The sequence below is a fragment of the Schistocerca piceifrons genome, chromosome 1, assembly GCF_021461385.2.
Source record: "Schistocerca piceifrons isolate TAMUIC-IGC-003096 chromosome 1, iqSchPice1.1, whole genome shotgun sequence".
In the NCBI taxonomy this organism is placed as follows: Eukaryota; Metazoa; Arthropoda; class Insecta; order Orthoptera; family Acrididae; genus Schistocerca; species Schistocerca piceifrons.
In genome coordinates, this window is record NC_060138.1 from 621578956 (window position 1) to 621591536 (window position 12581).

Consider the following 12581-nt stretch of genomic DNA (forward strand, 5'->3'; position numbering starts at 1 on the left):
TATGGAAAGGAATGAAGGACTGTGAGAAAACCGGAAAGAAAAGAATCGGAGCGTTTGAGACTTGTTGGCGTAAAATGATGTTGAAAATTTGGTGGACGGATAAGATGGGAAAATAGAAGATTCTCTACGGAATCGGCGAGGAAAGGAGCAAATGGAGAAAACTGACTAGAAGAAGGGGCAGGATTATAGGATATGTGTTAAGACAAAGAGGTTCAAATGGCTCTGAGCACTATGGGACTTAACAGCTGTGGTCATCAGTCCCCTAGAACTTAGAACTACTTAAACCTAACTAAGGACATCACACACATCCATGCCCGAGGCAGGATTCGAACCTGCGACCGTAGCAGTCGCACGGTTCCGGACTGCGCGCCTAGAACCGCGAGACCACCGCGGCCGGCTAAGACAAAGAGGAACAACTTCCATGATACTAAAGGGATCTACAGAGAGTAGCCGGCTGGAGTGGCCGTGCTGTTCTAGGCGCTACAGTCTGGAACCGAGCGACCGCTACGGTCGCAGGTTCGAATCCTGCCTCGGGCATGGATGTTTGTGATATCCTTAGGTTAGTTAGGTTTAATTAGTTCTAAGTTCTAGGCGACTGATGACCTCAGAAGTTAAGTCGCATAGTGCTAAGAGCCACTTTTACAGAGAGTAAAGAAGGGAAGACAGAGACTGTAATGAACCCAAGAAATAACTGAGGGCTTTGGGAACAAGCGCTACTCGGAGATGAAGAGGTTGACACAGGAGACGTAGTTGTGGCGGGCCGCATCAAACCCTCTAAAGACCAATGACCCAAAAAATAAAAATGGAACCATTTGATGTTCTCGAACCATCATAAGATGAATTTTTAGATATTTTTTCCCTGATGTAGAGCGTGTTAATAATTACACAGCTCGTTAAATCAGATTGCACAGTGCTAGAAGGTATTCTCCCGTCTGTAATATATAATAAATGGGCAACTCCACAGGTCCTCTTAAACCACATGTTTTCCTCCATGCCTGTGATCATAAAATAAATGCACTACTGGGCATCGAGGCCTATTCCACTCCACGGCTATTTGGTAGCCAGAATGACCAATCTAAGAATGACCATGCTGTAGATTTCTGGCTCCTTAGTCGAAATTAGCAAATTTCGGATTTTGTTTTTGCTGTAGTGCAATGGCTCGATGGTTCCTCTCTCGGCGTAGAATCCTTCCTATCTGGTCACTCACATGTTATCATTATGGTAAATGGACTATTTTGCGTTATTTTAAAGCTTTTTTGTTTATAGGTATCCAGGAGTATTTACAGGGTGTCCATAATTGAAGTTGCAGTTTCAAAACGCTGATCAAACTACTGATAAGAATGACGTCAAATCTGAACAGCGTATTATCGACGAAGGGGGAAACGTCATAAACAAACAAAAATTTAACGAAAATTTGAGCAAAAGATGGAGCTGTAAGCGTCAGAATATGTACACCAGCAGACGTGCGGTACACTCAGTTTGCGTCCGAGACGCCCAAGATGACTGTCTCCATGGAGGATCGCCGTTGGTAAAGCTCTGTTACAAGAACGCAAATTGTGCGCCAGTGGCCCTGCACAAGTTCCGGACACTCATGGGTATGAAAAACGGCGCGGTGGCTGGCTCTGAGCACTATGGGACTCAACTTCTGAGGTCATTAGTTCCCTAGAACTTAGAATTAGATAAACCTAACCAACCTAAGGACATCACACACATCCATGCCCGAGGCAGGATTCGAACCTGCGACCGTAGCGGTCTCGTGGTTCCAGACTGCAGCGCCTAGAACCGCACGGCCACTTCGGCCGGCAACGGCGTGGTCCGAAGTCTGCTAAGTGTCTGGGAAAAATCATCACAAAATTCGAAAAGAGTGGTTCTCTTGAAGCGCAATCTAGCAGAGGGAAGAAACAGTTGATCTGACGCCTGTCGAAGACGTGAACACAGCATTGCAGGGATGGTTAAGCGGTGGTGTGGAAACATGCAGTGCGCGAAGAATTGCCCGAACATTGGACATACCTACGAGCACGCAGCATAAAATTATTCGAAACATCCTGCATTGCGATCCATACGAAGTCACCAATGTTCAGGAGTTGCTTCCTGCCGACCTGCTAGCGAGAGAGACGTTCGCTCTGGAATTTCTTGCTCGCATGGAAGTGAATAATGAAAGGCCGTGAACCATTCTTTGGACAGACGGAGCCCATTTCCATCTCCAAGGACCGAAGGATATGCCAATACGCAGAATTGCAAATTATAAGCAAAAGAAAATCCACACTGACATAAACAGGTACCACTCCATTCTGCAAAGGTGACTGTGTGGAAGAGTTGGCGGCATCGTTTAACGTAATGCCGTACTTTTTCGAGGAGATGAGTCCTGCGCGTGCTGTTACCTGTACCACCACTGATAAACAAAAGCGCGCCAACGTAATTCCCATCCTTCACCGAGCGAGATGGCGCAGTGATAGCACACTGGACTCGCATTCGGGAGGACGACGGTTCAATCCCGCGTCCGGCCATCCTGATTTAGGTTTTCCGTGATTTCCCTAAATCACTCCAGGCAAATGCTGGGATGGTTCCTTTGAAAGGGCACGGCCGACTTCTTTCCCCATCCTTCCCTAATCCGATGAGATCGATGACCTCGCTGTTTGGTCTCTTCCCCCAAACAATCCAATCCAATCCCACCCTTGAACAACATGGATGTGTGGGTAGGATCACTTTTATGCAAGATGGGCTCTTCCGCAAATGGGATAGCCAGTGAAGGGGCTGCTGCAGAGGCATTTCGGAAGTGATAGAATTATGAACCGTCATTTCCCTACAGCCTGGCGTCCACGTCACTTTGTCTTAATGCATGTAACTTCTGGCTGTGGGGTTATCTGAAAGATGTTGTATTCGGTGCTCCAATTACGAACTTAGCTGACCTGAACGCATGCATATCGCAACGTTTTCTGAACGTGATCGCCTAGACACTCCGATCTGTTGTGGAACATGCTGTTTCACGATTTCAATTTGTGGCAGAAAACAGTGGATAGCATATCGAACATGTCTTGCACCAGTCTCACGACAATTAGAAACCGATCTCATTTTGCTTTTTATACCATTTTTGGCTCCAGGAGAATTAAAAACCTAGGCCATTTTACTTTTTAAGCGGTTTTTGATCCCAAAGAATTAAAAGCTAATGTCTTTTTGCTGGTCTTTGCTTCAGAACAATTAAAAACTGATTTATTTCACTCGACGTGGTACAACCTTGCCGTGGTCGATGGGCTTACCTAATTAACAGTGCCACAACTGTTGACTGCCAAATCTGTGAAGTTATGCACATTGAACAGTACGGTTCGTGTAATGTGCAACTCAAATCATAGCTGTCGTATTGCGATTCATGTGTTATTTGCAGTCGATCTCATTTACGTTAAGACGCTTACAGCGCCATGCATTGGTAAAATTTTTCTTAATTTTTTGTTTGTTTTTTCCATGACGTTTCCCCCTGCGTCAATAATATGCTGTTCAAAATTGGCGTGATTTTGGGCAATGGTCCTCTTTCTAAAGCGATATGAAACTGGAACTTTAATTATGGACATCCTGTATTCAGCCGCAACTTCATAAGTTGTCACCCTACCGCTGCCTATGACAGCAAAGGGAACACAGATAGTCTTATTTGTATCATGATGTGGTCACACATTAAAAAAATATTGAATTACAATTTAACAGCCTGTACCCATAAATGAGGGCAAGCATTGTCTTAGAGATACAAAGAATGATAGTGCGCCTCTGTAGGTGAGTGGCCAATGTAAATTGCTCCATACAAAGGACCCGGGTACTACCAAGGAGTTAGGAGGGCTGGTACTGAGTGCACCCAGCCTTGTGATGCCACATAACGAACTACTTGACTGAGAAATAACGGCCCCAAGATCTGGAAAGTCGACAGAGCGGTCGGGAGAGCGGTGTGCTGAGCCCATACCACATCCACACGGCGCCACATGGCACAGAATGGCACAGCGGCCGGTCGACACGCCTTGTGCCTTCTGGGCATGAACGACGAACTCGCACAAAGAATGATGTAGATAATTAGCCATACAGGGTGTGCAAATATTGTAATCATTGGTACTTTAATATGTACCCACTTAGTGAGTTAGTTGCTTTTTTCTCGGCGTCAAGCTATGTTCCTGCAAACACGTCACATAATTTACTACATGATGTTTTCTGAACGGTCGTAATTGCACCACCAAGTGGACGACAATCGTTTTACGTCAGACCTGCCACCCAGGGAAAATAAGAATTAATGGCTGGCTTTTGCCATATATACTTGGAGGTACTAACAAATCTAAAAACATATTACTCCTGATAGCTATAATTGTTAGTCTGCAAATGAAGTAAATACTGATGCGATGTTGTTCGGTACACTGTCACCAATAAAAATATCTGCGTACCCCTAACACTCTGCTGGTCTCTTATGCTTAGCTGAAGACAGACTAGTTGACGTAGCAGTGGTGTGTAAATAAATAAAAATCATGCTGCCCCTAGCTGAGAATTTAAAGTGGAAATTAATTTCTCACAATCAGAGAAATCAGGTGTGTATTTGAACTCAGTATCTGCAAAGTAAGCAAATTTTCCGAGGCAACTCAATAAAGTTATTGAAGAGGCGCATACAATAATGTAGATAACTGATGCAGTCGGAACTGTCACATACATACTTCAATAAAGAGCGCTGTTGTTTTACTATAATTTGATACAGCTCCGCACAACTGCTTAGCGAACAGACAGACAGAATTTAATACGTCATTCTTAACGAGACGAAATCAGCAGCTGTAAAACTAACTTGCAGAGCATCGGAAGGGAATTATAGGGCCGTTACTGTTTACGATACATATAAATGATCTAGTGGAAAACGTCAGAAGCGTCGTGAGAACGATAATGTTGTTTAGAAGAAAGTGGCCACATCACAAAACTGAAACGAAATGCAGGAAGACCACCAGATGTTCTACATTACACTATTGGCAATTAATCAATGGAAATAGAGAAATTGTAAAATATTTAGGATAGAATACCTTGGAATAACCATTCGGAGGGACCTAAAATGCACACATCAAAAAATGTTTTGCATCATCTCGGTTCCGAGAGATCCGGAACCTGTACAGAAAATTGGAATAGAGGTCAACTTAAACATCATTTCCGCTCTTTTTATTGTTCATGAAAAACTACACACTGCATGTTGTACCACCATACAGCGAGACCTTCAGAGGTGGTGGTCCAGATTGCTTTACACACCGGTACCTCTAATACCCAGTAGCACGTCCTCTTGCTTTGATGCAAGCCTGTATTCGTCGTGGCATACTATTCACAAGTTCATCAACGCACTGTTGATCCAGATTGTCCCACTCTTCAACGGCGAATCGGCGTAGATCTCTCAGAGTGGTTGGTGGGTCACGTCGTCCATAAATAGCCCTTTTCAATGTATCCCAGACATGTTCGATAGGATTCATGTATGGAAAACATGCTGGTCACCCTAGTCGAGCGATGTCGTTATCCTGAAGGAAGTCATTCACAAGATGTGCACGATGGGGGCGCGAATTGTCGTCCAATATGCCTTGCCAATACGCTGCCGATATGGTTGCAGTATCGGTCGGAGGATGGTATTCACGTATCGAACAGCCTTTACTGCGCCTTCCATGACCGCCAGCGGCTTACGTCGGCCCCACATAGTGCCACCCCAAAACAGCAGGGAACTTCCACCTTGCTGCACTCGCTGGACGGTGTGTCTAAGGTTTTCAGCCTGACCGGGTTTCCTCCAAACACGTCTCCGACGATTGTCTGGTCGAAGGCACATGCGACACTCGTCGGTGAAGAGAACGTGACGCAAATCCTAAGCGGTCCATTCGGCTTGTTGCTGGGCTCATCTGTACCGCGCTGCATGGTGTCGTAGTTGCAAAGTCGAACCTTGCCATGGAGGTCGGGAGTGAAGTTGCGCAACATGCGCACAGTTTGAGTCGTAACACGACGTCCTATGGCTGCACGAAAAGCTTTATTCAACATGGTGGTGTTGCTGTCAGGGTTCCTACGAGCCATAATCCGTAGGTAGCGGACATCCACTCCCGTAGTAGCCCTTGGGCAGCCTGAGCGCGGCATCTCATCGACAGTTCCTGTCTCTCTGTATCTCGTCCATGTCCTAACAACACCGCTTTGCTTCACTCCGAGATGCCTGGACACTTCTCTTGTTGAGAGCCCTTGCCGGCCGATTTGGCCGAGTGGTTCTAGGCACTTCAGTCCGGAACCGCGCGACTGCTACGGTCGCAGGTTCGAATCCTGCCTCGGGCATGGATATGTGTGATGTCCTTAGGTTTAAGTAGTTCTAAGTTCTAGGGGACTGATGTTAAGTCCCATAGTGCTCAGAGCCATTTGAACCATTTGAGAGCTCTTCCTGGCAGAAAATAAGAGGCGGACGCGACCGAACCGCGGTATTGACCGTCTAGGCATGTTTGAACTACAGACAACACGAGCCGTGTCTTCCTTCCTTGTGGAATGATTGGAACTGATTGGCTGTCGGACGCCCTCTGTCTAATAGGCGCTGCTCATGCATGTTTGTTTACATCTTTGGGCGGGTATAGTGACATATCTGAACAGCCAACGGGACTGTGTCTGGATACTATATCCACAGTCAACGTCTTCGGGAGTTCTGGGAACCGGTGTGACGCAAAACTTTTTTGATGTGTGTAGATTTACATTATGTTACTAGTTGTAGGAAAAGTAGACGTCAGGATGAAATTAACTGGAAGAATTCTGGGAAAAGAATTTGCTTATAAAACGCTCGTTCGGCAGATTATTGAGTAATGATATCCTTATCAGGTAGGATTAAAAAAAGAAACTCTAGAAACAAAAAGACAGGCATCGAGAGTTGAAGATAAATTTACTGTTAAGAATCCACGAAAATATTTTTATGAAGATTCAGGTGGCATATCATTTCACCCCGCGTACATTTCACTAAATGACCACGATGAGAAAATCACAGATATTAGCACTCATATTGTGGCTTATCGATTGGCGTTGTCCCTCCCCCCCCCCCCCCCCACCCACCAGTCGCGAATGGATCAGGACAGCAGGTAAAGCATAATGGTACGAGAAATCCCCAAATGCGCCCCCCCCCCCCCCTCCCCTTCACTAACCATTTGCCGTTGTGAGATTTGCTAAAAGCACGTGGATCCAAGAGCACAACTACGGTACGACGCATTTTATAAAAAGAACGTAGCAGATTTGTTCTTCATTTTTATATAGTCGGTAATAGAACATAACACAGATGCGAGTGAGGAGAAATCGGTTGGATATTGTTATAGAATCAATAAAGAACTCAACAACTTTTTTTTAAAAAAAAAGGAATATAGAAACAGAGAACGTATTATTCATAGGAAATGCTATAGAACAGGTAGCAAATTCCTGTTTACATGTAAACTATCAGTTGAGCTTCCTCTCTGGCTGCTGAAAGCGAGATTAAAGTCTAGGGCGCACATAGCTCCTTAGTGACCCGGAAGTTAAATGCTATGAGGGGTGACAGACAATCTAAAAACTTAGTAACAACAAACTTACTGGCTAATCAGCGATCTTTAACGAGGAATACAACAAAATAATTGAGGACATACAATAAAGTGAGCGGAACATTTAAATAATTAGGGCCATAGTTACTCTCGTAATTCGTGTAAAGTCAGGTAGGAATGTAGAGCATGGAAAGAAAGAATGCAGAAAAATATGAAATTGCTGCTCATTATGTTCTGTTATATGTGAGATACTATCAAAACACGAAGGGATGCCACAAACTTTTCTAACAGAGTTAATAAATCGCTTGACAGCTGGGTAGGGCAAACAATGATTCCTGTTAAATTTCATGGCCAGGTAGGTTACGAAGTAGGAAGTTCATAGACTTTACCTTCCACGATCACGCCACTTTGCTATACGAGAATGTAAAGGTTTAGGAGCTCGGAATTCTTTTTTGGATAGAGCAGATTCGTAGATCGAGAGGTCCGAATCGAATCGGGAAAAAAATATATATATATATTTTTAATCTTAGGGGACTTAAGTGCTAAAGTCATCAGTCCCTAAGCTTACACACTACTTAATCTAAATTATCCTAAGGACAAACTCACACACCCATGCCCGAGGGAGCACTCGAACGTCCGCCGGGACCAGCCGCACAGTCCATGACTGTAGCGCCCTAGACCGCTCAGCTAATCCCACGCGGCAGGAAAAAATAAGTTTATGATATTACTTGCATAAAAGAAGGGGTCGGTTGACAGGACACATTCCGAGGCATCAAGGAATCATTAATCTGGTAACGGAGAGAATTGTGGGGGGATAAAAACTGTAGAGGGAGACCAAAGCTCGATTACAGTAAGCAGGTTTAAATGGATATTGTTTGCAGTAATTATGCAGAAATGAAGAAACTTGCACAGGATAAATTAGCGTGAAGTGCTTCATCAAACCAGTGTTCGGACTGAAGGCCACAACAACAACAATAACAACAACACTCCCTTGGAGTACGCCGCTGTTTTCTCTCTGTAAAGGAGGACACGTTGTATACTGTTTGCTGGGAACTCTTTAGCCTAATCCAAAAGTTCATTTGATGTTCCGTGAGCTCGTATTTTGTTGGGCTGAGCTGATATTTATACATCACCGCTTTCTTTAAGTTTTAACTGAAATATTTCGTAATTCATGATTTTATTTTTTTTTTTTTCAAACTGAACCGTCTAAATACAGATAGTAACGAACAAATGTGTAGAGCGCTCTCGTATGACCGTCTTGAAGCCGTATGACGGTTTTCTACCCATCATTAATCGATATGTATGCCAGATGGAAGCACAGATGTAAGGATACGAATCATAAACAGAAGTTATTTATCGTCAAAATTGGGGGAGGGGGGAGAGGGTGAGAAAGTGGAGAGAGTAGAATGGTACTTACCAAGTCCAAAGCACTCTGGGCTCATGGAGAAGTCATCGATGGCCACATCTCCTCGGGGGCTGTACCCGCGTTTCGCCTCGAAACGAAACCGATACCTGTGGACGAAAAGACACGACTTTAAGTATGATATGTGCACCGCAAGTGGTACGTTACTTGCTCACATTAAACCTTAACAGGTTGTTTTTAACCTCTTGTTTGCTTCTTTTGCTGTCCATCGAGTCGTTGTCATGACTCCACTGTTAATTTCCAATAATTTTCCTTTCAGTATTTTGAGTATACATGATATTCATGTAATTTATTTGATTTAAGTACTGGTAGTAAAAAGATAATTATCTTAAACAAATAATTATAACTCTAATTCCTCTAATTTTTTATCAGTTTACGGAATAGCTTAGAATACTGAGAATAGCTTTGGCGATCGGCTACTATAAACAGCTAAAGAAAAGTTTTGCAACAGCACAACATGCATAGCGCTATTTTTGTATAAATAATCTTTTAACAGGAACAAACCGCTCCCTATAGCAACTTCTGTAATGGAGTAAAATTAAAGCTGCAATCCCATTGTCTACAATCGCAAACGGGGCAATGCGGTTTCTGTACATTGTCAACGTGCCTCGAAGAATCATTCCAAGCTGAGGTCGTTCTCGTGTTGTCATTATGCGGCAATAAGGGTTGTTAGCGTGGGGCTTTGATGGTTGCATAGGCGTACACCACGACGTCATCCAAACATTCAACAGAATTATGAAAAAATGTTTTAACTTAATAAGCAATATCCTTGGTAACATATGTAATGCATCACTGGCACAGAAAGTTTCTACGGACAGGATAAAATAAGCAACTGTTAAGCTTCATTACAAGAAAGGCCATAAAACAGATATAAATAATTATCGTTCAGTTTCCTTACTGACAGTTTTGCCAAACTATTCCGAAAAGTAATGTACGGTACTCAAGAGAAGTCTCCTCAGATTTAAGTAGAAACAACTTACTTAAACTATCACTGTTTGGATTCCAGAAGGGTTACACAATTGAGAATGCTATTTACACAGTCACCCGCAAAATACGGTATCACAAATTTGGTATTGACCTGTGTAGGTGATGTACTCTCTTAGAAAAAATTAAGTTCTATGGAATTGATGGTTTCATACTCAACTAATTTGACTCACACTTAGCAAACAGAATGCAAAAGTTGTACTGAATGATTCAGACAATACATATGTGTGAATGACTTTCCATTTAACATTCAACAAGCAGAACTGGTACATTTTGCGGACGATACTAGTGTTATATTAAATCCTGTTAGAGAGGAAGCAACACATGGACTGAAACTTCCTGGCAGATTAAAACTGTGTGTCGGACCGAGACTCGAACTCGGGACATTTGCCTTGTGCGGGCAAGTGGTCTACCAACTTGCCCGCGAAAGGCAAAGGTCCCTACTTCGAGTCTCGGTCGTGCACACAATTTTAATCTACCAGGAAGTTTCAAAATCAGTGCACATTCCGCTGCAGCGTGTGTATTTCATTCTGGAAACAGGATTGTTAACGATGTTTTACAAAAGTTCTGAAGAAACAGACTATACTAAGTTCTGCACAGCAAATAGAGTCATATCAACAACTGATGTAGCACATGAACAGGAGTTAGTAAACAGGATAGAATGCTCCAAATTTTTATGTGTACATGTAAATAAAAATTTGAACTGGAGGGAAGAGGGAGATCAATTTTCAGCAACAAAAATTTTTGATCATTTGCCCAATACCATAAAATGTCTGTCAGGTAGAAAAGCAAGTTCTAAATCTAACCTAAAATCATTTCTTCTGGACAACTCCTTCTGTTCTATGGACGAATGTCTATTTAAATATTGGCAGCTTGTAAAAACACTAGGTTTTCAATGTAGTAGCTAGAATAGGACTAAAAATAACGTGTTCATTAATGTTAACACTAATCATGTATACCTGTAAAATGACTCGTTTCACGTTATTTCGATAAAATTGTCGTTCATATAATCTATGGAACATGTAACTAGCTGACTAACAACCGCTACTGTGAGACATAAAACACTTAAGAGCTGCCACGTAGTGGTCACTCGTGGTCAGCAGCACTAGCTGATGACTCGTACTTGCATATGGCTTGTAGGTTCCCTGAGAACAGTGCGACAGAACTGCGTGCTGCCATTATGGAAGCAACTGGGAGAGCTGTGTTTACACAGACAGTACTCAAACGCCTCTAGACGACCAAATTGGCCTCGAGAGGTTCATTAAGAACAAAAGTACAGCCCACAAAATTCCAAATTAGGAACTGTGATATATGGAGAAGGTGGAAAGCGAACTCCTGGAACTGAACGTGGGTCAATGGCGTCGGATCTCTTGAATTATGAGTGCAAGATTTGCCTGACAGTTGATGATCGTTGTAGAACACTGTGGAGGCGGCAAGGTATCAAACAAACCTCAGGCATGCATTGCCCACTGGCTCAGAAGAGAGATGGTTCAAGTCGTGTCCTGGGGGGGGGGGGGGGGGGGGGGGGGGGGGGTCCGCAGCTCGTGGTCGTGCGGTAGCGTTCTCGCTTCCCGCGCCCGGGTTCCCGGGTTCGATTCCCGGCGGGGTCAGGGATTTTCTCTGCCTCGTGATGACTGGGTGTTACGTGATGTCCTTAGGTTAGTTAGATTGAAGTAGTTCTAAGTTCTAGGGGACTGATGACCATAGATGTTAAGTCCCATAGTGCTCAGAGCCATTTGAACCATAGCCGTTCTTGGGGCGGTGCAGTGTGCGGATGTCGTACGCCGTTAAGCATCTAATCGCTTTGGGGTTTGGGGGAGGTAATTTGGGAGCTGAACAGTGTCGGAACAGGATCCTTCAACTGACTGTCCAGCCCTGCATTCAACATTTCACCGATAGGTCTCTCTTCCAAGTCAGCAACCCAGGAACACAATGCGCACATCTCGTAACACCTTCCTCCAGGATGCAGGAATCATCAGTAATGAATGGACTGCCGTGACTCCTGACATGAGCCCGACAGTGCATGTTTCCGTTCAGTCTGAACTTGCAGTGTGTCGTCGCACACTTCACAGAAGTTCTGCTGTGAACCTTGCGGGACTAGCATTTCTGGAGGACGTCAGAATGATTCTCCCTGTACTTCGGTTCTGAGCGTCACTTGGCTCCGTGTACGAAAACGCATGGGTTAGGAAATCACTTTGTAGCAACAATTTATCCGCCAATCAGGCAAGTAACTACTTGCCGTGCGTTTCCCATCGATGTGGAATTATAGGGACCAGCAAACGGGACAGAGGGAAGCCAGCTTCCTGCCTTCCCCTCTAATTAATATCGAGTGCAAAATTTCTACGTAAGTCTAAAGAGATTAAAAGGGGGAGAAAGAGCGTGTTAGTTATTCGTTCTGCGCCGCCTTTAGAAGTGCCATGTGAGGAACATACATTGTTAGAGAACACTGGGATGCTTAACTGCAGTTAGGCCAGCCACCTAGCCAGCCGCTAAAGGATTTCTCTTTCCAACTCGCTTTAGACCACGTACAAAGGACGGGCAGTTATCGGTTGTTGTCATGGGGAGACTTCCCTTGGAGTGCCGCAGCCGGAATGGCTTACAGAGCCTTCACGAGGACGTGGCCGTGTCTCGTGTGACGAATTGGTGCTACCTACACCGAGGTC

General features: G+C 44.1%; 1 protein-coding gene across 4 annotated transcripts in view; it reads right to left on the bottom strand.

The window, feature by feature from the left end:
* LOC124804395 (leukocyte tyrosine kinase receptor) overlaps positions 1-12581 on the bottom strand; it is an 874407-nt gene that overhangs the window by 414354 nt on the left and 447472 nt on the right. For all 4 annotated transcript variants that reach the window (XM_047264751.1, XM_047264750.1, XM_047264749.1 and 1 more), the window contains exon 8: positions 8929-9023. In XM_047264751.1, the coding sequence (XP_047120707.1) occupies positions 8929-9023 (95 nt within the window). The remainder of the gene's footprint in view (positions 1-8928; positions 9024-12581) is intronic.